Below are 24,733 nucleotides of genomic sequence, written 5' to 3' on the forward strand. Positions count from 1 at the left end.
GCTACTGACGTAAAAAAAAAAATGAAATGTGTCAATTTTAAAATGGTTGGTCATAGGGGACACGTGGTGTGGTTGTCGCACGCAAGAATTTCTCCTGTTTCTATATATATAGCTTATTTGAGCAGCTTTTTGTAGTCTCTCTCTCTCTCTCTCTCTTCTATTTTCTGGTCTATTTTCTCTCTCATCAAATTCTCTTTTTAGATTTGCGACTAAACTTTAACAGATCATAACTTTTGATTTGTAACTCCGATTCTGAATCTGCGAAAGGTTATCGGTTTGTATCGATGTTCTCTTTTTATTCTTGAGATTTGAGTTAGATCCAACGGTGATTTCTAGATTGCTTGTTTTAGGCGACTCGGTTTACGATCGATGTTCTTGGTAGGGATTCGTATTAACGAGGTGAGTGGATTTCTGTAATATGTTTCAAATATTCTTATTTGCTATCAAAATAGTTGAAAAGCATGATTTTGATCATTTACGAATGTCTCTCTATTGTAAAATGAAGCATGTCGATTTGTGAAATGTGCGGAGTTTATACATATTTATGTGTTGGATCTATTGTTTGACTAGACATGGAACATGTGAACTTCTTGATTGATTATGCCGAAGTAAGGATGTGACATATGGTGGTATAGGACTTGAAGGTCATTAGGTTCGCGTGGGGATCACTAAATTGAAGGATATCCAATAAAAAATGATTGTGCGATGTGATGAATTGTGTGACTCGATGTGTATACGATATACATATTTTATAGCATGGGTAAAATGACATAGTTTTGCGGGCATATTACATTGGTCTACTCACCGAGCGCATGGTTTTGCTCCCCCACCCATCTCTGATATTTTTTTGCAGATAAGTACTTAGGTTGTACCGAGCCGGAAAAGGGTAGACGACGAGCCTAGAGTGAAGAGCCTAAAAGATAGTATTTTGTTTACTTTCCGATTTGTAACACTCGTTCATGGCTCGGAATAGGAGTCCGGTGCTTAAAACCCGCCGACGCCGGGACCGGGGTATGATAGTAAGGTGTCGGATCCGAAAGCTGTGATTGGTATCCTTTCCTCAGTATGGGATCCCTAGAACCAGCTTCAAATGAGAGCAAGGGCGGACATATTTGTTCTCCGATTTACAAGAGCAAAGGATCAGAATCATCTTCTCACTGGTCGACCGTGGTTTTATGGTCATTTTCAATTTGTTCTAGCGGAATATGATGGACTGCAAGATATGACTTCGGTTCCTATCGAGTCATTTCCAGTATGGGTGGATATCAAGTGGCTTACAGATGTGCTTATGACGGAGGAAGCTGTTTAGAAGGTTGGACTAACACTAGGGTTTTTGGAGCACACCGACAAACTAAACATCAAGACAGGACTGCGTGTTAGGGTTCACATTTTAAATAATCTTAACGATCATGTGAAGGAAGCATTTCGAAATCTGCCCTTCGAGTTCAGTTAAATCCGGTTTCCGGTGAAGCTTCAGTTGAAATATGACTGGACGGTCGGCTTTTGCAAAGTGTGTGGCATGATCATCCATCCAGAATCAGGGTGCAGCGGTTTTGAAGGCCCGGTTTATCGAGATAGAGTCGATGAAAACTCCACTTGGGTATAGGGGAGCGACTAGGCTTTCTACTAACCCTAACCTTACCTTAGTTATGAGCTTGTTTGCAAGGTAGGGTTCATTCTGTGGCTCCTCTTTTGGTCCAAAAGTTGTGCCATTCAGAATTTTACCAATCCTTTCACTAACCCTTTCGCAGGTGCCGGAAAACTTTGTGGTGGCCTCTCGGAAATGCCTAAGGTATCTTTCTCTTTACCAGGCATCACAACAGCAAATTTAGCAAGGCAATTGGCTCATTTTCTCACCCCTCATGTAGCAGAACTAGCCCCGGTGGCGACTCCAGTGCTCTTAGAAAGCAGTTTAGTTTCGGCGCTCACTAGTGTCAAGCGTGGGGCTGAGATGACGTTGGTAACACTGGGGAAGAAAGGGAGAGGTGAGGGTGTTGTTAAGCAGTCGGTTATGATACCTTACGAGCTGCCCTTCACACCAAAGATGTCTTTGGAGCATTCTGGTGGTACTTTAACTGTTACGAAGGAAGGTTGGTCGTCCAAGAGGCTCGAAGAATAGGAAAGGGAGGACTGAGGTGGCTTCCGGTGAGGTAAGTTCAATGTTGGTCCTCGGAGGGCCAGAAAGAGGTCTTTTGGAGCTCGTAAGACTTTGGTGGGTTGGCCGTCCAAGAGGCTTGAAGAATAAGAAAGGAAGGACTAAGGTGGCTTCCGGTAAAGGTAAGTTCAATGCTGGTCCTCAAAGGGCCAGAAAGAGGTCTTTTGGAGCTCGTAAGGCTTTGGTGCTAGATGAGGCAGTTGGAGGTCTTGATTCTGAGGCAAGTCTAATATCCAATGTGATGATTGAGGAACCAATGTTGGAGGAGGTGTCTAATTCATCAGCTGCTCTCCCAAGGGGACTCCCTCTACGTAGGGTAGTTCCGGGGGAGGTGAGGAATAAGTTAGATTTTGTCTAACGTGTCGTGTTTTTTGTCGACCTCGCTAATAGTTTATGACATTAAAATTGATTGTGGTTCTTAGGTCCTAGGTCTTAAAGTTGTCTAAGTTGTTTTGTTGCAGTTCATTTCTTTCGTGCTCTAGACTTTCAGGTTTCAATGGAATGACGTCCTTTATAAAAATAAAAAATAAAAAATAAAATTAGATAATGAATTTTAAATGAGGTAAACAACTCAAATACTACAACTAGACTAAATATTATCAGCCGGATTGTGACCTTTAATGCGATGTAACAATATGAATTCTATTTTCAAGAGTATAATATTTTATGCGTTGCAATAGAGAAATGTAGCTCGTTAATCAATACTAATGGATTATTCTATGATTTACTACTTTAATTATTTTAGAAATGTAGTTTATTTAATTATCTGGTGTGGTAAAGTTGGTTGAGCTGTTTTGTATAGAACCATGTTAAGAGTTTGAGTCTTAACTCCCATCAATTGTGGTCAAACAAGTTTGAGGGGTTTTCAGGTTCGTGCGCCTGTGACGAAAGATCAATCCGAGTTTGATGGATATTCTTGTGACTTCAATTTAAACACTGACCACATGAAACCGTGAGTGTTTACTAAAGTAGCTCGGTACGTATCTTACTCCTAATCAAAACTTACTCCTAATCAGAAAAATAATGTCGCTGGTTCAAGACGTCTCTAAAAGGAGATTTGAATTTGCCAACTAATAAAGGTTGGTGGTCTCCATGACCATTCAATTATGACCATCCAATCAAGAGAGAGAGAAGATAGAGGGAGAGAAGGAGAGAGAGAGTTTTGATTGGATAGTCATTGAGACACCGACTTTTTTTGGTTGGCAAATTCAAATCCTCTAAAAGGAAAAGAAAAGAAAAAAACCACGTAGTTGGTGGCGTGATGCACGTGTGACACGACAGCCAGATGATGTGACCCGATTAGCCTTATCGTGTGAGGGACACATCCGGTATTTCAGCCCAGGAAATGAAAATTCCAAGACAAGCTCTCTCTCACTTTTTCCCTCTCAAACACACACACACACACTCCTTTTCAGTTCCCCCAAAATTTCTAGGGTTTCAATATTTCCGAATCCTCCCAATCCAATCTTCCCATCTCAACCCACTCACCTCTTTCATCCCCAATCCTTCAATTTCCCGGCGGCGATGGCCGTTAGGCTAACGGAGGGCGCGGTACTGAAGATGACGGCGGAGGACGCCGATCAATCCTTCAAGCCCGTCCTGCAAGTCACCGACCTGAGACAGATCCACACACAGCGCAGCGGCGGCGACTCAGAACGGTACAGGCTTAACTTGTCCGATGGGTCCCACTTGGAGCAGGGGATGCTTGCCAGTCAGCATAACTCCCTGGTTCACCAAGGCCTCCTTCAGAAGGGCTCCATCGTCTGCCTCACTGAATTCACCTGCACCAAAGTCCAGAATCGCAGGTATTTCTTTTCGAAATCCCCATGCCTGTTTCCGTTTTCGTTTCGATTCCGAATAGTAGTTTTGTGAGAAATGGATGCTTAAAGTCTAGTCATTTTTCGTTGCGGTTACTTGATTAGGTTAGCAGAATTTTACGAAAAATTAAATAACTTGATGATGGAATTGAACGCGGTTAGGAAAACCTGAGGAGTCATTTCTACGCTTTGGTTGTGCATCTGCTTTTAGATGGAAGTTGTTTGCTACCGTTTACATCCCCTAGTTCGCAACTTTTCGCTTACAAATACTATTGTGGATTTCCTTTCCTTGGTGCAGGATCATCATTATAGTCTCACTGGATGTGCTAGTTAGTGAATGTGATATCATTGGACAGCCTGTCAGATTGTCGAATGCGCAGTCCCCAGCGACAATACCTGGAAACACCCAATCTCTTAACAGCAGTGTGCGTGGGGCGGGTCATGAAGCTATGACTGAGGCGAGTCCCGATCAACCTAGATTGAATCCATCGTATGGCGGTTCTTACTCTGGTAGGGCTGAACCAGGGAGATATGCTGCAACGAGCTCAGTTCCTAATCACCCTAGACCTGAGAGTGGTTCTGGTTTTGCTGGGTCAGCACCTGGGTCATATGCTGGTCAGAACACGGTTTTACGCAGCCCAAGACCCCAGGTTTCACCTCCACTCCAAAGTTCTTATGCTCACCCACCTCAGCCGACTTATCAACAGTCGCGCTCAAATTCTTATGCCCAACAGCCTCAGTCAACTTATCAACAGGCCCCTCCAAGTTCTTATGCACGCTCACCACAGCCAACTCATCAACAGCCACCTCCATTGTACAGTAACAGAGGACCAGTAGCCAAAAATGAAGCTCCTGGTAGAATAGTACAAATTTGTGCTCTGAATATGTACCAAAATAGGTGGACAATCAAGGCGAGAGTGACAGCTAAATCAGAACTCAGGACCTACACCAATGCACGTGGTGAGGGGAAAGTATTTAATTTTGATCTTATTGATTCCAGTGGAGAAATTAGAGTAACCTGCTTTAATCCTGTGGCTGAAGAATTCTACAGTTTGATTGAAGTTGGTAAGGTGTATCGTATCTCGAAAGGTACCATCAAGACGGCTGCGCGGAAATTTAACCACTTGAATAATGAGTTTGAAATTCATTTGGACGCCACTTCGACAATCCAATTATGTTTTGAGGATGATGGCTCGATTCCACAGCAGCGATTCAATTTTCGGCCAATAAGTGATGTTGAAGGCTTGGAGAACAACACTATTGTGGACATAATAGGTGTGGTGTCATTCATCAGTCCAGCTGCTTCAATAAGGACGAAAAATGGTGAGACTCAAAAGAGAACTCTCCAGTTGAAGGATATGTCTTGTCGTAGCGTGGAAGTAACTCTGTGGGGGAATTTGTGTAACGTAGAAGGTCAAAAACTTCAAGGTATGTGCGATTCTGGGTTGTTTCCCGTGGTAGCTGTCAAAGCTGGTAGAGTCAGTGAGTTCAACGGCAAGGTGGTGGGGACCACGGCTGCTAGTCAGCTCTTTATAGAACCAAAGGACTCTCAAGCTGAAGAGGTGAGGTTATGGTTTGAGAGGGAAGGAATGGATTCTCCATGTGTCTCTATCTCCAGGGACACAGCAAGAAATGACATCAGAAAGACTATATCCCAGATTAAAGATGAGAAGCTAGGCACTTTTGAGAAGCCAGATTGGATCACAGTCGGTGCAACTGTCACATTTATAAAGAGTGATAACTGTTTCTATCCGGCATGCCCACTCAAAACAGGGGACCGGCAATGCAACAAAAAGGTTATAAATGATGGAGATGGGACATGGAGGTGTGAAAGATGTGATCAGTCAGTACAACAGTGTGACTACAGATATATACTCAACTTACAGATACAAGACCATACTGGCGAAGCATGGGTAACTGCATTTCAGGAGAGTGGCGAAGAAATAATGGGTATAACAGCAAAAGAATTTCATTATTTGAAACATGAAGTGCAGGATGAGGATAAAGTTGCAGAAATCATTCGAAGGGTCTTGTTTACTGAATTTGCTTTCAAATTGAAAATAAAGGAAGAGACTTTTAGTGATGAGCAGCGTGTGAAATCAACTGTCGTCAAAGCAGATAAAGTGAATTTTTCTACGAAGTCTAGATTTCAGTTGGATCTGATCGATAACCTTAAAAAAGGGGAAACTGCAATACCTTGTGCTGGGATGAATAATTCTGGAGTGGGGAGCTCTGCAATTGGACAACATACACCTGCTGTCAATGTTAGTTACAGTACCAATGCCGCTAATGCTAGTAGTGTGTTTGGAGCACCAGCAAGTCAATTGGGACACGTTGGAAGCCAGTATATTAGTCCTAGAGTTCCTCCAACTGGCGGCTCTGCTGGTTCGTATCTTAGCTGTAACATCTGTGGAGGTACAAGCCATAATTCTTTGAACTGCCCAAATGTTATGAAACAATCATCAGGAGGGAGCTATGCCAATAGTAGGCCAGTTGCCAGTAATTCTGGTGAATGCTATAAATGCCATCAACCTGGTCATTGGGCGAGCGACTGCCCTGTCTCGAACCATATTCCAGCTTATGGAAGTAGTGGAGTCCAGCCTGGGAGATATGGAGTTTCAAATCAAAGGGTTAGCTATTGAAGTTGTTCGATCACCATCGTTCCTATCTTTTTTATTTCCTTTTATGGGAGATATGGAGTTTCAATTTCTTCCATGTCGGAGCTGGGTGATACTTTTGGCACTCCTTTGAATCAGTCTTCCCAACATATGCTTTTGAGAGAGAAGCTTCTTTAGTACAGACTCTCGATGTTTTTGTCATGTCTTTTGGGATCTCATTCAGGATAGTTCGCAGTTGCTTTTCTTAAGCCTTGGAGCAACTTGCTCCTGTTGGTAAATACCTTTTGTACAAACTGTTTCTGTTGGGACAGATGTAGAACTAGCATAATTTGAACTTTCTTCCATAAATCTGTCTTGCTTTGGAATCTGACTGGTGGCTTTCTTTATTGTATGAACAAGGAGACTTGGTTTTTCAATTAAAGACTTATCATTCGGATTCAGTATTCTACTTCTGTCGTTGTCTGGTTTTGTGTCAAATAGTGTATTAGATGATTGGTGTTGGTTGCCAGCAGAATGTTTCTAGTGTTCAGATGTTTGCAATGTAGTGGTTGAATTCAGTTTTTTATGGGGAGTTAAATTCAGCTTCACACTGCTGCAATACTTATAGTTTGGAATGCCTGTACAGATTTGCAGCAACGTGCCATGTATCAACAGTTTTGACAGTTATAGGAATTTATGTGCTGTATTACACAGCGGCCGATGTTTAACTTTTCCGGTAGCAATTAGTAGCACATGCAGCAACAGGTTTTCTTTAGGGGACTGAAAATGCTCCTGAAAGAAATTTGATTGATGATACTGAGTAAAAATGTAAACCTGAGTAATAAACACTAAAACTGAACCAGTATATTCTGGATGGAAGAAAACTAAAGCACTTGGTACAGTAGAGGGAACTGAACCCCTCGGCCTAATCCCAAGTTCTTAACATGATGCTACCCTCTTACACCATTTTTGATAACTGTTACTAGGTGAGAATTCTTGTTACACTTCTTTTCTTTCAAGTGATCTTAATCTTCTGTGTTCTTCTATCATCCCGTAAACGGGGCCTTTGGTCCTTAAGAACATTTCAAGGGTGTACAAGTTCGTGTACCGGAGTCGATAGGTGTCTTAGGCCTGTGGACAAAACGAGAGTAATCTCTCTCGTATGCTTGGTGCCAGTCTCTCTTGTATTCGTAAAGGAACAAGGGATTTTATTTTGGACGAACGATGAGACAAAATTACAATTCACAGAATGTAAGCAGCACAGCATTTTAACATTAAACAGTGAACACAATTATTTCCTTTCACCTCATGCACTGATGTTAAAAGCAGACATTAGTAGAAGTTGGCCTGGCACCCTTGACACCTTGAGAATTAAAGGTCATTCCTTCAGCACCACAATGACTGCCTATTTTGCCATCAACCTGGCTTGAGCTACAGCCAGCAATGGCACTTTCAACTGTTGTCTGTACTGGCTCCCTTAATCTCTCAGTCACTGCTTTCATCCGAATCCGCTCAGCTCTTGAACCAACAACCTGTCCTAAGATAGACGCTGCAATTGTCAATGCCATGGCTGTTTTAGGGATCAGGACTGATTTCCTAAGCATGGCTATGAAGGGCACAGCAGCATGCACAGCGGCAAACCATGAGAGGGAAAATTTCGTAGTGTGCTCTTTCCACATGCCTAATGGAATGTTCACTGCCATACCCAAGGCTGCAATAACAAGCATTTTTGCAGGTAGGGGTTGGGGGCGTAGGTTCTTAACAAAGGTGGTGCGGGCGAGGGCTGCCCTTGCAGCTACTACTGCAGACGGACATTTGAGCTTCATGCCAGCGGGTGGCTGAAGTACTGTTGCAACAAGTGGTAACACAGAGCTCACAGCTCTATATGACTTGGCAATTGGGCAGCTACCTGTTTTTAACCAATCATTTCCTAGTGCCTCATGTTTTGATGAGTTTCCTTTCTGGCGAAATGGAAATAGAAAAGGCAAGTCAGAGTTTCTCTAAGAACATGTTAATCTTTTTTTCAAAACAACGAGCAAGGAACATGATACAAGCAACACATTCAAAACTTACTGAGCCAGTAAAAATTGTGGGTTACCGGATATTTGAATGCCCTATAAATGTTTTTCATGATCCAAAACATTTTTATGATAGCAGAAGTACTCACAAAGGCACTTGGTGAGTAATGAATTATTCTTTCCAAATTCTCTTATCTTCTCATTACAATTAATTAGTCGGTCAGCTGGAAAAGAGAAAACTACCTGCAAAGGGGGTTCCTTCTTACTGGATGAGTTGGAATTCTGCCTTTTCCCCTTGTCAGAGAAGGAACCAAAACTAAAAGGCCCTCCAGGTCCAAATGCTGACAGACTTATGGTGGCAGCTTTAGCAGCTAAAGGATTGAACAGGGGTTCATGCTTCACTTCCAGAATGTCATTATCAGACGAAGATCTGTCTGACAGTGGGACAACACCATCCTTCCCATGAAAGAGTTTAAAGGCTATATCAAAATTAGGACCATCTTCAAATATTGGACCTTTGGCTCCATGGACCTGAGAATCAACTTCGACTATTAAACACCTTTCTTTTATTTTACATCTTGCATTTGTTTGATTACGATAAGGAAGGAACTAACGAAGTCAGAGAGGACAAAGAGAGACAACATACAGGAATGGGGATATTTACAGAAGTGAAGGAAAAGGATGTGGGTTTGTTGAGGTTCCTCAAAAATGGACATCTCTGAATGTCATTCTCATCGAAGGGGCAACCAGAAGCCTCTCCATTCATCCCTTTAAACAGGAAATCCATTAAATCCTTTACTCAACACAACTTACCTGCAACCAAAAGGAAAAGGAAAACTTATAATATATAGAATGAATACTACAGGCAATTAGTTTAGGTGTGTATAACAGACACAACTGTTGTGTTTAGAAAAAGAAAATATTTCATGGCTAGCCACAAACTAAATATGAAGAAAATATGAAGAAAATTGTAAAGTACCTCAAACCACGAACAAAAAATAAATGAAAATTTCAATTGAACAGAGACTAATTATTAAAATTTACCATAAAGGGACCATCAACCAAGAATAAGTGGATTCTAATGGGAAAAAAAGGCCTCTTTCATATGGTAAACAATCCAAAGGGGAAAATGATTCAAGAATTGACCAATCTGAAACTAATTGTTTGTATAAAATTTGAAGAGAAAATACTAGCAATAACTACAAAATGGATAATACTGAGAGAGGACATAATAAACAACAAAAGAAGACTGCCCTACCCATATGTCTTCACAAAACGAGATTCTCTTTGCATTTCTCATCAAAGAACAATGCTTAGAATTCAAACGAAAAGCATCTCAAAACGTGAGAATCTTTTTGAGGACATCGGCTTTAACCTCTAATCAATATACTGTAATTCCACCCGTTGACATATAAACCATACTTGCTTTGGGTGACAGAATGCCATAAGTCATCCTTCTCATGAAACATGAGATATAGACAGCACTAACTAGTAACTACCCTCACTAAGACTTTCCAACAATAAACTGTCATAAATTTTTGGGGTTCCAGACAAAGAGATTCATACACAGTTCAAAGATTGGCCAAAGCGATTGTAGTCAAATCACCTATCTTTACCGTATATAAGTAATAAAGGAAAACCTATTCCATTTCACGCAAATCTTTCCACCACCATTTCTGTGGTAAGATTGGTTTCCAACACATGGAGGACCCAAATATTTCAAATGCCAACTACAACACAAGAACCAATAATTCAAACGATGCATACGACGTGATTCAAGTGCATTAACTGGTTCTGCCATCATGTGTTTCTCACAAATTGAAATCAGGTGTGCTGTGTAATTTCATAAAACCTCAGCGGAGGTTAAATGCATAACAAGATACATCCACAAAACTAGAACTTTAATGTATATATATGAATTATAGGATTACCATCCTTGCTCAACAAATACTACAAATACAATTCTTTCCCAATACAATAAACCAGCTCCACAGCTCTCCACATGAAGGAACATCCGAAAAACCCAACCGGATCACTAACCCTATATAGTTCCAGACCAACCCACAAATTCACTCAGCTTACAACACTCCATTATTGCATGTTACAATTTTCTCTAAAACAAAAACAACGACAACAACAAACAATAAAACCCCCAATTCACCTACAAAATTCATAATTCAAACAAAAATAAAAACTACATCATCATGCACAAAACGAGAAAAAAAAAGCAGAATCCATATTAAATGCAGAGAAATCCCAGCACTTGGTATGATTCATATTGAAAATTAAATAACACCGTAAACAAAATGAGATCAAAAACTTCAGAAAGGACCCGAATTACAAAATGAAAAAGCATCAAACTGGGAAATTGAAAAATGGAGAACATGAATACAATACCTGTCGTCGCCGGAAAACCCAAAAGCGCCGAAGTCGAGAGAGAGAGAGAGCAGGAACTCACTGGTAAGAAAGACGTGTGGAGAGCACGGCAGGTTTTGTTGGGTTTTGTTGTTGACTTGTAACGCACGGCCCAACCACAACTGATCTCTCTATATATTTGGTCATGACAATTGTATTGTAACACCACCACCACAAAATGGGCAGCGACTCATCACTTGTTCTTGCACACCCACTAATTTTTCGACCATAATTTATTAAGGACTTCATTTTCCTTCCTTTTTTCCTGTATTTTGATTTTTAGGAAATATGGAGTCGAGCTCCGTTCATTTCAATCATACGACCGTACAAGGTAAAGTTATGAGACTATCAGAAGACAACTCCATATACAATATGATGCGCAATCAAAACTCTACAAATAAAAAACCTACAAAGCTAATCTGAAAATGCTAATGTTCAAGCGAATTTATTAAAACAAAAAAAGCAAATAACCTACATCATCAATTCAAAGTACCTCAGCTTAATGAATCGAGGTCTAAAGACCATTTTGATATGTGATTTTGTTATTACTTTTGTCGTTTTAATTTGGATTTAAAAATAATAATAATAATAAGGACTAGAAAAGCAGCCTTCACAACGCCCTTACTATTAATGAAACTGCAGAATAAAAAGGAGACACATTAAGCCTAAACCCCGTAGTATGAGTCTAAAAAGTTCATCAATTGTTCTTAAAATTTTTCTTTCAATTTGGAGAAAATTCTTCTATGCACCTCGGTGCAAGTGAACCGAGCAACTAATATGTAATATTTTGATCCGGTCATCTATGTCACACTACATGCATATATACTAATATCGTTAACAAAATTAAAACCTAAAATGAAATAGTGCCAAGTGTTTCCAACTATAGAGGTGAGAACACTAGGTCGAAGAAGATGTACTCTTATTATGGACATTTAATTTGATTGGGCAAAAATGAAATTGAAAGAAAGGAATTTAAGGTATATAGTCTTCATTCGAATTTCTCATACATCGATTTAAGCACTTACACATTAACGGTGCAAGTGTACCTTGATGCTTAGAATCCGTTCCCTCAATTTGGGTTTACGTTTATCCCAACTGATTTTTGCTTGAGTTAGTACAAAGATTAGTAATTCAACTGAGCGTGTTTCCTACACTAACATCATTATCAATCAAGTTAATCAATTGGTAGTAGACTTGCAGAGAGTTTATCTTGAATGGTGCCTCCATCATTTCACTAATTAATAAAATAAAGTGACTATAAATTAAGCATGTGACTTGCAATACAATTCATTATGGTTTATTGCATTACCTTTACATCTTTGGCGTATACCAGTAAAAAAATCATCAAACAAACATAAAAAAGTAAGTGAATAAGGTTTAACCGAGTGTCCGAAAGATATGAATACGTAGCTCACCCATTATTAGATCCTAAATCCGCCACTGTTCATGAAACCAATCCGTGAATTTGCTGTTCATTAAGGGATAATTAACGAGGTCAGTGTTCCAATAGTATGCATAACGTACAAAGTTTCCTTATTGATGTTAACATGAACAATCTCTAGCATGTTAATTTTTACGATTTATATATGGCTTCAAGCATCCAATTTTTCACCCGTAAACGAGACATTTCACATTTCACATCTCACTTGTCTCTTGATTTGAAGAAAGCGAAACGATGAGTTTAGTGATCACTAATCGGTGCTTTCCCTTTCATGCATCAAAACATCTCACATATATGATCTATATATCTTCTCATTGGCACCATATTAGACACACTACTCCTTAACTAGTGATGTGTAGGTGTGTGCACAAAAGAAAGAAAACCCAGAACGACAGCGTCAAAACTCTCAACACACAGTTGGCATTTGCCAAAAAAAGAAGAAGATCGTGAATAGAAACAAAGACGAGATAGATTAGAGAGGTCTCTTTCTTTCTTTCCTTTTCGTATCTCCACATGCAAATCCTCACATCATCAACATGGCATGTGGTGTGAATTGATGCCAATAACAATAATACGACCATGTTCTTCTTCTTCTTCTATTCTTCTTCATGCTCAGGTCATTACTCAATCGCAATAGAATAGGGGACGACATTACTAGCTATCATCTTTTAGTTTAATTTTGTTGTCTATAAATCTTTTACAAATCTAAATGCGTGTTGAGGTCACTCACATCTCCACCGACTGTGTTTCTTAGAGCTGGTTAAGTTTAGGCTTAATTTTCAATCTGGGGAGGGCCCTAAACCATGTGAGTTTTCCTCCTTAACCTTTTTTGTCTATTTGATTCCATTTGATGTGAACATATATATATATATATATATATATATATATATATATATATGTTAAGATCGATGTTTGTTTACCTAAATCTTACTTTGGTACCAAGAGAATCTTAAGTTTCAAGAATACCCTACTGGAGTAACAAGTTCGGTGATCGAATTATAAGGTCGACGTGCATGGGACTACTATGGAGCTAGCTAAGTGCTCCACCATTATTGGATTTTAAACTACATATCAATGTGGCAAACATCAGAAATGATCGATTAGATGTAAACAATTCAACACTAATTTTCCTGCTGATCGAGCTGCTACTTATTATAATTAAGGACAAAGCATAGAGAGAGTACTTCAGCTCAATCGAATCTATTCGAAGATTACGGTACTCCAAAATGTCGAAATATCAATACTTAGGACTATAGAGGATTCCAAAGTTAATAGGGTTGTTGTACGTACGTAGTCAACTAAATCGTAGTTACTACGATAGTTGCTGCTACTAGCAAAGCCTCTATCGAAGTTAATTTGCCTCCATCCTACTTGTTATCGATCGTCACAACCTACAGGCTACAGCTAGCACAACCCACCGTCGCAAGATTGAATGCTTCATTGTCTATCCTGAAAGGAACCAAGTTCACCTCCGTCATAACCAGATTTAATAGTAAACCCGATCGAAGAGATGCCAATGTGTTTTTTCATCGTAGAAGGACGATGACGATGCGCGGTAGGGCGAATTCCGGTAAAGGCTCGCCTGCCTGGGTGCTGAGAGAACGTCGATGCATGAGGCCGTAGACGGTAGTGCATGAAAAGCAAATTTGTAGACTGTAGTTATGATTTCTTTGCTGAAAATTGTGTAATATGTTATGATTGATCGGTGAAGAAACGATTTCATTAGTTATATATATGATGATTGTCCTCTTGAATTAGCTAGCTAGAAAACAAAAGAAATAGTCGACGGTGATCGAATTAATGGTTACATTTTCTCGTCACAATTCAATGCAAACCTAACTAACGAGTGCGTCATCTATCACATGATAGCAATGCGTATATACATTCTCACATGCAAATCACACCGATTGCTTTACATTGTTCCTGACTTCGATCAGATTGATATATCAAAAAATAGTGCTTGCTCGTTTGCATTTTAGGCCAACATTGAAAAAGACTCGAGTCACTACAACTATCCTGCTTTCTGACAACTAGAAAATAAACATAGTACAATATATCACCATTCAACTTTGCAAAACGTATGTACTGGTATAGGGCTAATACAAACTACAAAGTACGTACTAGGTTAAGACAAAGTCGATCTAGCTACTTTTAGTGAAATGAGGCTATAATCCACTACACCATAAAGTCTCATTCATAGCATTTCAAAAACGCTATAGTAGTCCTTTCATAGCGTTTTAGTAAATGCTATGTCAACCTGAGCTATAAAAAGTCTAGTCTCTAATAGCGTTTCTTGAAAAGCTATGAAAAGATTTACATCCATAGTATTTATGAACTGCTACTAATACATGTTACCATAACGATCCAAAATAAGAATCAATTCAAATGAACGGTTGGATAACATGTATGTACATTGAGATTTAAAGATATAAATTCAAGTTTAAAACACTCATCCAACCGTTGTCTAGCTAGTACGTTCTATGTTTCAAGATACGTACTGTGTGCAAATATTTACGGTTAATTATAGTTCAAAAGTTATCATTTCGAATGCTAGCCAAAATACGCTCGCCTAAGGTGACCTAGTACTAGCACAACATTCGAACCCTACTCAAACTCAACTTTGAGGTAACGTGAGCAAGCCAAACACATAATTATCATTATAATTATAATGCAAGCTAGAGATTCGACAAAAGAATCATAACCTAACTAGAGTTTCGACCAAAAGAATTTGAAAGATACAACGTATAGCCTAGCCGGTTTGATATCGCATGCCTTTTTGAACCAAGCTAGTGGTTCGACAAAAGAATCAATACTTAACTTGACATTTCATCGGCAGTGTTTTGACTCCAACTAGCCAGTTACTCGATCTCATTTTGTTCGGCCAGTTACAAAACACATATAATATGACATGTCTACTAACCTGAAATGAAATATAGTGGCGAGATTAATTTCGAAATTGATGAATTCCGGCGTTTACTAGTAATCGTGCACATCTAGTAATCTAGTAATTTAAGGAGAGCTTCTGAAAATACTTGAATGAAACGCAATCTAGCTTGTACTTACAACTTCTCGTCGCTTTGCATACGATGCCTAAAATTGTTGGAGGAAACGAGGAATCCGGAACAAACCTAGGGTCAAGTTTTGTTATATATATACTAATCTCCCACAACAATGCTTTCGAGTTGGCTGACTAGCTCTGCATTATTCCTTTCGAACATAAGACACATAGAAGATCACAAAGACATGCATCTCCATCCAGATACCTCATTTCCCCCCTTCATTATCGCAAACATTATCGCAAACAAGACAATTGGTTAGTTCTTGATTGGTTGCTTCCCACTAAGTTCTCACTAGATCTCCATCAGCAATATATGAAAATAATGAAACCATTCATCCCATCCTGAAATTTAGTTTCAAAGACTCTTGGTGTTTTCCTTGACGGTGAGTCAAGCACTACGTATGGATCTGCAGGAAGACCAAACTTTTCAATAATGGCTTTTTTCTAACAAACTGACCTATCATCAATGAAAATGGGGTTCAGATTTCAGAAATAAAGGAAACTAACGTTGGCTCTGTACCGAAGTTGACATATGATGATTGAATGAGGGAGTAGTATAGTATTAAACATAGTCAGAAACCTTGTGATTTTCTCTGACTTGGTGGTGGCTTTGTGCTCTTCAATCCCCACCGCACTTGCTCTCAAATATATGTAGAAAATGAAGACCTCCCTCCCTCCACAAGTACCAAAGACGACGACGACGATTATAGTAATGCAATTTGGCCAGAAAATGACATAATAATATATAGAGGTCGTTCTGAGGGTGGTGTATTCTCTTTGTTACCGACAGTTTTGTAAACCCAGGAATATGATGAACTTCTTCGGTTTTGACTAGGGAACAGTACTATATATTGCACGGGTTTCCATTGTTAATTTACCAACTTCGATCTGCAGTGAATGTCACCGACGAGGTAAGGGTAAAACTTGGGGTTTTGGTTGAGCGAAATATATGGAAAAGAGGGTATTATTCATCAAGGAAGAATTTATTGTTGCTTGGTGGAGAAAAAGAAAATTAAAAATAATAAAAGAAAAAAGATAAAGTACATGAACCTTTATCCAATCTTGGATTATTCCAAGCAGAATCTTTGGTGTGATGTGAGAAAATGAATTTACACAAGGTGAGTTTACAATGTGTTTACAGTTTATTTTTTCACGGCCAATAGTAAAATCTAGAGAAATAAAACTAAACGAAAAGATCTAATGTAAACTCAATATTAGACGACATATGTAAGAAGCTAACCACTAGACATGTAAGAAGCTAACTATATATGGATACAATTTATAAGTTACATTGCTTTTTGTTACTATTGTTATAAGTTGCTAAACTTAACTCTTTTATTTTGAAGAAAACAAATAACGACCGTTAATAATCTTGTGACATCGTAAAACAATTTGTCACGAAATGTTGAAATTTGACAAACATAGTCTAACAAAAACAAGTAAAACAAGTCAAGGCGGCAAGGAGGAGGGGAATAAACACACATTTGCCTTGAAAACTCACATATTGACTCGTGCAAAATTCAGAATTTTTGTGATGAGCAACGACATTGAAATTTTGAAAGACTCATAAATAACGTTAAATGAGATTTTTTGGGCCGTAGAAACTAAAAGGGTGTTGCTATAGGTACGGAGCAAATTTCTAAATGTACCGATCACTAGTGTTTTTGCCTATTACCCCTATTTGAAAAAAAGAAGGATGAATTAAGAATTGCAGCTCTTGCATTCGACATTTCGAGAAACTTTTCCAATTCTCTAAGACTCTATCCCTCATCGTTCTTCTGATATCAACAATTAATTTCATGGCATAGGAACATGAGAGCACATCAAAAATCTCTGTTAGATAATATGATTACAAGTTGAGTTGATTAAGGGGAAACAAGATTCATGACAAGAGCAATGGATGGATCCAAATTTGATAAAGCTTCAGAATAAGGATTGTGGTCGAAGGCAGGTTACGAAATTCAAGCATTCTTACATCTCTCTCACACTTTCTTCATCTTCATCTCTTTGTTAACATACCTTCGAAAGGTTCGATCTCTTGTTCCAACCATGATCCTTTTACTTAATGTTAATTTAATGTGAAATCTTGAATATAAGCTCAAATTTACAAACAATAATCATCCTTATCCTTAATAAATTGTTTGCCCTTGATCTTTGCATTGTTCTTGAACAAAACTTTGTAGAAATTTGTTAAGACACGGGCTTACAAATACACGACATTGTGTGAATGGTTAAAATCTATTAATTTAATATACATACATGATAAGATTACATTGTGTATTTTTGTACGCCCTTAAATTTTAAGGATTAAAAACGAGGAGGAAGAAGACCAAAAGAAAGAAGAAAAAGAAGAAGTTACCACACCCCAGAAAACAGAAAGAGCTGCGAAAGCTCAAGATTTAAAAAGAAAAAAAAAAAGAAAAAAGAAAAAAAAAAAGGAAGAGTAATTGAAGGAGGACAGCGAAGCAGAAGAGGAAGCAAAGTCGCTATCTATATAAATCCCATGAGCTGTGATATTTGCCATATCCCTTCTCCCTCTCTCTGCAATCCAATCTGCCCCGTTTAACCGACCGTGGTTCCAAATTGTGGGTTTTTGACGATTGTTGCAGGGAACCGGAGATAGGGACTCACCCTTTTTCTTTTTTTTTTTGGTTCAGCTTAGAAACATAAAGGTACTTCTTCTTCTTCTTATTGTTCTGTGTACTTTGCTCTGTTACTTAAACTGGTTGTGTCACTGGTTCTTACTTAGCTCTGTCAGATCTCCCATCATCGTTTTGCTTTTGTTTCTTTGGTCTTTTCGGGTCTGGCATTTCGACATTCGTTTCTTCTTCCATCATGGGTCTGTCCTTGTTTTGCGCGTTAGATCTGAGTTTGGACAGTAACCCATATTTTTCTCTCTCGTTTTTTCCTTACTATATTTAGATGATGATGACGACTTCCACAAAAATGCTCTGTTTTGGGATACTTCTTTGTATGAATGGGGTCTTGGTTGCTCTGTTTCAGAGTAATTGTGTGTGAGTTTTCCAGCTCTGTTTGAGTGGGTTTGCAAGTGAGGGAATTGGTTTTGGGTTTGTTGGGTTGTCCATGCTGAATGATGGAGAAAGAAAGCAGCTGATTGGCAATGGAATCATGCATAAAAACTTTCCTTACGTTTCAAGAAAATGATGGCAATTGCTTTATGCTTTTTTCTTTTCTCTTCTCCACTCCTCTTTAAATCCCTTTTTGATTTCTATGGTCTTGAGTATGGGTGTAAAGAGAGTCACTGCTGCTGAGATAGAGAGAGAGGCCGGATCATCAGGGACGGCAGAGGTGGATGGGCCCATTGTCATGTGAGAAACATAGGAGGAAAGTTGAAACTGTCGGTAGTTGCCATCAAGATCTTATAGTTTTAAAGCGGTCGGCAGTCAATCTTAATTTACATTTCACCACTCTGTTATTTTATTTCTTTTTTTCTTGGGAGCTAGTTCTTGGATGGAATTGGTATGTTTGTTATTCCTGAGCTGGGATCTGGATCTATTAAGGAAATAGAGACAGACTATCCGCTATGTGTGATCCACATCTCATTTTCTTTTAGTAACACGTATGTTTTACTCTTTCTTTTGAAGTGTTGCTGTGACGTAGTAGAGGGTTGTGCGAATCAGTCTCTATCCTACTTTGTCTTAGAAATGTATGAGCAACAGTTTCGTGCATTGAGATAAATGGGATATGTGATGTTGAAGTTTGGTGCTTTTAGTACTCATTTTCACTTCTTTGAATTCTGATGATTTAGTTTGACGTGTGGGATGACATGGGGAAGAACATACTTGTGAAGTTTAAGTTCGAGTCTTGTTTAAGTGTTCTGATTCTGGGATCAGGATATAATGATTCAAGGCATTGTGTTTTATGCTTGCTACTTGAATTGCTATTTATCTGCTATTGTGGTGTATGATTTGTAACGTTTGCCTTGTACCTCTGCAGATAGTTAATACGTTTCCAAATCCATGAAGTATAATAAAGAAGCAAAACCGGGTGCGCCGGACAAAGGCTCCAGGGTTCTTCAATTGTCAGTACTGTTTTTCATGCTATGCGGGTTCTCATTCTATCTTGGTGGAATCTTCTGCTCTGAGAAGACCAGATTCGAGACCAATGATGTCAAACAGATCGCAGTTCCATCTGCTAAAGAGTCAATGGCGGCCCCTCTCCAGATAAAAGCTGTGTCCTTCCCTGAATGCAGTCCTGACTATCAAGACTACACTCCTTGCACAGATCCAAGGGTATGTCCTTATCATTGAATTTCTGGTTCTGCAGGTCTTTGTGTAATCTTTGAAATACTAGATGTGGTTCAGATTGTGATGACAGTTATCTATGTTTATTGTACAGAGGTGGAGAAAGTATGGTCTTCATCGCCTTACCTTCATGGAACGCCACTGCCCTCCAATATTTGAAAGGAAAGAATGCCTAGTTCCACCTCCAGATGGATACAAGTCTCCAATCAAGTGGCCAAATAGCCGTGATAAATGTTGGTACAGGTAAATATTACAAAAATTTGTGTATGTCAGACGACTATGTATTGTAGGCTCAAAATCCAGTTTCAAAATTCTATATGTTGCAGACCATAAAAATAATTTCTGTATTTGGTAAGTTTGTGTGTCTGACTTTACAGTATGGATCTGACTTCAGGAATGTGCCGTATGATTGGATTAACAAGCAGAAATCTAATCAGCATTGGCTGAGAAAGGAAGGAGACAAGTTTCTTTTTCCTGGTGGGGGAACTATGTTTCCTAACGGTGTTTCTGCATACGTTGATTTAATGCAAGATCTGATTCCAGAAATGAAAGATGGCACTATTCGAACTGCCATCGACACTGGTTGTGGGGTGAGTCCAATTTCATATTTTCTAAAATTTCCAGACTTATCATGTTCGCATAAAAATGAGTTGGTACTTATGCAAGCACAATTTGGCCATCGAAACTTGCTGATGGATCAGCAACCACTGCCTTCAGTATTTAGTACTTGGTATTATGGTTGCATAATTTAGTCAAATTTAATCTGTAGCCATAAAATTAATAATCTATTTTTCTAATGTTGTCTAAGCTGTTGCAAGAAACATTTACGTCACTTATAGGTAATTCTATTTCTGAGAGGTACACAATCTGATCAGTTTAATTGATTGATTGATTTCTAGGTTGCAAGTTGGGGAGGTGATTTGTTAGATCGTGGGATTTTAACTGTTTCTCTTGCACCAAGAGATAATCATGAAGCTCAAGTCCAGTTCGCATTGGAACGTGGAATTCCAGCAATCCTTGGCATCATTTCCACTCAGAGGCTTCCTTTCCCCTCGAAGTCATTTGATATGGCTCATTGTTCTAGATGCCTTATCCCATGGACGGAATTTGGTACTTCCTCTATGCAATTGCTATCATAGTCTTTCTAACCTAGGCAGTACAGTTCAATATACACAGATTTAATGGTTAACAATAAAAGGTTTGCTTAAAATAGCAGAGTGAGCATACACGGGTCTCGTGATCTTTTGACAGTGCTGCATATTTTCCCTTTTTACCTCAGCAATATGAAACATATACATCAGAAGTTGACATAAGGGTTCTCAGCATGCTTTAACTATATACTGAGAAATTTCTAATGTTAGTTTTGTCAAACTTTCATGTCAGTGCATATGCTCCTGTCAGTTATCTAGTGTTAAATGTTATTATGTTTCTACCAGGTGGAATTTACCTGCTAGAAATTCATCGCATACTTCGTCCTGGAGGTTTCTGGGTCCTGTCTGGTCCACCTGTCAACTACGAACACCGCTGGCGTGGATGGAACACAACTATAGAAGAGCAGAAAACAGATTACGAGAAGTTGCAAACTCTGCTAACTTCATTGTGCTTCAAACTGTACAACAAAAAGGATGACATTGCTGTTTGGCAGAAGTTGTCAGATAATAGTTGCTATGATAAGCTCTCTGAACCAGATACCTATCCTGGAAAGTGTGATGATAGTCTTGAACCAGATTCAGCATGGTACACTCCATTGCGCTCTTGTGTTGTCGTTCCAAACCCAAAGCACAAGAGGTCTTCTCTAGACACCATCCCTAAATGGCCAGAGCGGTTGCATGTTGCACCAGAACGTATATCTGATGTTCATGGTGGGAGTGCTAGTGCTTTGAAGCATGATGATGGCAAATGGAAGAAACGGTTGCAGCACTACAAGAAGTTGCTTCCAGCACTTGGGACAGATAAGATCAGAAATGTTATGGACATGAATACCGTGTATGGAGGGCTTGCTGCAGCCTCAATTGACGATCCCTTGTGGGTCATGAATGTGGTTTCTTCCTACGCTACAAACACACTGCCTGTGGTCTATGATCGGGGTCTTATTGGGACTTTCCATGATTGGTAAGTTTAAATTGATTTATAATCATTGAGGCTTTGATGTGCATGAATAGCATACTTTTGAATTCCCCTCATTTGGCCATCTAGTAGTCTTTTGTGTTGATTTTATGGTTTTCTGGTTCGCAGGTGCGAAGCTTTCTCTACATATCCCCGAACTTACGATCTTCTACATCTTGATGGCCTGTTTACTGCAGAAAGCCACAGGTAACAGATGGATTATCCATGTCTATTTTCTTTTATGTAGTGTTGAGATCTGTTGATGATTGATTACTGTTAGCCTTCACTGATGATTCTAATGGATTGTACATTGCACAGATGCGAAATGAAGTACGTGCTCCTGGAGATGGACCGCATCCTGCGCCCCAATGGCTATGCAATAATTAGAGAATCCAGCTACTTTGTGGATGCTGTTGCAACTATTGCCAAGGGGATGAGATGGGGATGTCGTAAAGAAGATACAGAGTATGGTATTGATAAGGAAAAAATATTGATCTGCCAGAAAAAGCTCTGGTATTCATCTAACCAGAATTCTAGATGATGAACATAGAAAACCCAAAAACCAAGTCAATCTCTTGGAGGGCCGGGAAATAGGGATAGAAGAAGCGGAAGAAGCAAGTGCAATACCATTCACATTCACAGAGAAATTTTACTTCATTCTATAAGAAGCCATGGATACTCGATTAAAGTCTCAATAGCCAAATAAGGTGGTTTTTAATTGACATACAGGGCTCTTCGTATAGATATATATTCTTTTATAAGGTGTCAACATGTACTCTATAAGTTATTTTTTTTTTACCCTCCCTCACATTTTGTGGTCATTTGTTTCTTGTCATGTCGAGCTGTAATCTAATGATATCTTAATGATTTGAAAATATGCAAGGGGTTTCGAAAGGAAGATCCTGATAGCTTTGTATTTTTCCCTCATGAACTCTTTTTGCTTCTTCTGGTTTACTATTCTGATGTGCTGCTACCGTGGAAGCTAGTTTTTTTTTTCCTTGTATCCTAAGCTCATGTAAAGATGTGTGTCTACACTTGGTATATGTATATCAGGTGTACACATATCTTCATCCTGCAGCGAAAAAAACAAACGCCGTTTGTGTTTCTTACTTGTCTGCACTGCAATCAGACAATACTCCTGGTTAGAGTGAGTTCTATGGTCTGTCTTACCAAACGAATCTAATGGCATCCAATGCACTCTGATGAGGTGAGAAATTGGTAAGAAAGTAATGCCAGCAAAAGAATTACTTTCTGTACTTAGTTTCTTATTGCAACTTGACAATAGATGCCCTGAGTGTACCCTATACCTAAATGTCTAGAACTATATATACAGCTTAACTTGTGCATACAAGAATGTGCTTATATGCCTCTCTCTGTGGATTGACTAGATATACACGAGCTCTATGGGCATATATGGCAGATATGCCAGCATTACATGTGTCTAATATACGTCTGTCAAGGCTAATAATACAACAAGAATTCTATCAAAGGTGACGTGGTGTTTTTCCTCACTCGGGGAGGAAATTAATGGTGGTTTTGTCAATTTTTGTGTGTAAGAGCATCTCCAACAGCTTCCTCAAAATTTTTCTAAAATTGAGAAGCAAAAACCAAAATCCCTAAAAAATTTAAGCTCCAACTCCAACAGCTTCTCTATTTTGGAGATTTCGGCATTTATTAAAACAATAAAAAATACTATAAGATTATTAATAATAACAAAAAAAAATCATATATTTCATTATAACATAAATTACCCAATAAAATATTCTAGATTTTTGTTCTTATCGTTGGAGCACGTGAATAATTAATATTTGGGGAAAGAAGGCTTTGCTACAAATTTGGGAAATGAGTGTTTCTCTTTCTTCTCTATCCCCATTTTAGGGAATGAGATGGAGAAGCTGTTGGACCATAAAACAACCCAATATTCCCCAAAATTGATAAAATCAAGAAAATTGGGAAGCTGTTGGAGATGTTCTAACGATGTTGTTTAACCTGTTTTGGTTGTCTTCACTCTTCCCTGAATCAAATCTCATCAATTTTCTCTCATATTGGAAAATATTGCGGCTTAGAGTCACTTAGGAGTCTGGTGCAATGGTTAAAATGAATTGAAAACTACAGATGCTCTCCAAAATAGCTAAGAAATGCCTTTTCTTTTGAGAGAAATGTAGAAAATGTATTTTGGTAGAGCATGTATTACTTATTTTGCAATTTTATTCCGTGCGTTTCATGTTTAAGTAGGTTACAAAAGAGAGTTGACTAACTAAACTTATACAATCCGAGATTTTTCACACTAAATTTTATATAATACATTACCATAAGTGCATTAACGCAAAAAAACCCACAAAAACTATAAGATTTGTGTGATATACAACTATACATAGTCACGTATGCTTTACAAATAATTGAGCTTCAACACAGTAGTGAAAGTTTCCTTACTTAGACCACTATCTTATGATCTAACCCGTTACCTGTTAGGGTGCGTTTGGTGCAGCTTATAAGCTCCTGTGGCTTATAAGCACACCAGGTTTTGGTGTTTGGTAAGTTAAAAACAAGCTCCTTCTTTAAAAAGTAGAAGGTGTTTTTAAGGGAAAAGGAGAAGCTGGTATCCCCCTCCTTCTCCTTAAAAGCCAGCGCGTTTTTTTCTTTCGGGAGTTTAATGAATTTTTTGTATTGACGTTGGGTACCCTTCAGAATCTTAACAAATTACAAGGTTGAACCATTAGATAAAAACCCAGTATAACCTGCGCCTCCATTCTCCTTCGATTTGAGAAATATAACTGCTCCTTCGCTACTGCACCTTCGCTTCCATTCTCCTCCGTCGCTGCCGCGCCTTCGCCTCCATTCTCCTCCGTCGCTGCCGCGCC

The 24,733-nt window shown here is 38.9% G+C and overlaps 3 protein-coding genes across 3 annotated transcripts; 2 read left to right on the forward strand and 1 right to left on the reverse strand.

Moving 5' to 3' along the window:
- Positions 1 to 3,679: 3,679 nt before the first annotated feature.
- Positions 3,680 to 7,242, forward strand: LOC101309941 (replication protein A 70 kDa DNA-binding subunit-like). Its single transcript, XM_004301588.1, has 2 exons — positions 3,680 to 3,960; positions 4,271 to 7,242. The coding sequence occupies exons 1-2, from the start codon at positions 3,680 to 3,682 to the stop codon at positions 6,612 to 6,614; spliced, it is 2,625 nt and encodes an 874-aa protein (XP_004301636.1). The 3' UTR covers positions 6,615 to 7,242.
- A 401-nt stretch (positions 7,243 to 7,643) lies between these two features.
- On the reverse strand, positions 7,644 to 11,151 carry LOC101302456. The gene is made up of 4 exons (XM_004300094.1): positions 10,985 to 11,151; positions 9,234 to 9,400; positions 8,831 to 9,118; positions 7,644 to 8,530 (listed from the first exon to the last, which is right to left on the reverse strand). The coding sequence occupies exons 2-4, from the start codon at positions 9,372 to 9,374 to the stop codon at positions 7,889 to 7,891; spliced, it is 1,071 nt and encodes a 356-aa protein (XP_004300142.1). The 5' UTR covers positions 9,375 to 9,400; positions 10,985 to 11,151; the 3' UTR covers positions 7,644 to 7,888.
- Positions 11,152 to 18,449: 7,298 nt separating this feature from the next.
- Positions 18,450 to 22,779, forward strand: LOC101302752 (probable methyltransferase PMT20-like). The gene is made up of 8 exons (XM_004300095.1): positions 18,450 to 18,619; positions 19,459 to 19,754; positions 19,861 to 20,009; positions 20,161 to 20,356; positions 20,666 to 20,876; positions 21,203 to 21,878; positions 22,002 to 22,079; positions 22,191 to 22,779. The coding sequence occupies exons 2-8, from the start codon at positions 19,482 to 19,484 to the stop codon at positions 22,411 to 22,413; spliced, it is 1,806 nt and encodes a 601-aa protein (XP_004300143.1). The 5' UTR covers positions 18,450 to 18,619; positions 19,459 to 19,481; the 3' UTR covers positions 22,414 to 22,779.
- Positions 22,780 to 24,733: the final 1,954 nt, after the last annotated feature.

The sequence above is a fragment of the Fragaria vesca genome, linkage group LG5, assembly GCF_000184155.1.
Source record: "Fragaria vesca subsp. vesca linkage group LG5, FraVesHawaii_1.0, whole genome shotgun sequence".
In the NCBI taxonomy this organism is placed as follows: domain Eukaryota; kingdom Viridiplantae; phylum Streptophyta; class Magnoliopsida; order Rosales; family Rosaceae; genus Fragaria; species Fragaria vesca.

What these genes read in the sequence shown, in the direction of transcription:
- LOC101309941 (XM_004301588.1), top strand. Translation starts at nt 3,680, where the DNA reads ATGGCCGTTAGGCTAACGGAGGGCGCGGTACTGAAGATGACGGCGGAG. An exon ending in ACCAAAGTCCAGAATCGCAG is followed by an intron (nt 3,961 to 4,270) that starts GTATTTCTTTTC and finishes TCCTTGGTGCAG; the next exon opens with GATCATCATTATAGTCTCAC.
- LOC101302752 (XM_004300095.1), top strand. Translation starts at nt 19,482, where the DNA reads ATGAAGTATAATAAAGAAGCAAAACCGGGTGCGCCGGACAAAGGCTCC. An exon ending in CGTGATAAATGTTGGTACAG is followed by an intron (nt 20,010 to 20,160) that starts GTAAATATTACA and finishes ATCTGACTTCAG; the next exon opens with GAATGTGCCGTATGATTGGA. An exon ending in CCATCGACACTGGTTGTGGG is followed by an intron (nt 20,357 to 20,665) that starts GTGAGTCCAATT and finishes ATTGATTTCTAG; the next exon opens with GTTGCAAGTTGGGGAGGTGA.
- LOC101302456 (XM_004300094.1), bottom strand. Translation starts at nt 9,374, where the DNA reads ATGGATTTCCTGTTTAAAGGGATGAATGGAGAGGCTTCTGGTTGCCCC. An exon ending in CTGTAAATATCCCCATTCCT is followed by an intron (nt 9,119 to 9,233) that starts GTATGTTGTCTC and finishes GTTGATTCTCAG; the next exon opens with GTCCATGGAGCCAAAGGTCC. An exon ending in AGAAGGAACCCCCTTTGCAG is followed by an intron (nt 8,531 to 8,830) that starts GTAGTTTTCTCT and finishes CCATTTCGCCAG; the next exon opens with AAAGGAAACTCATCAAAACA.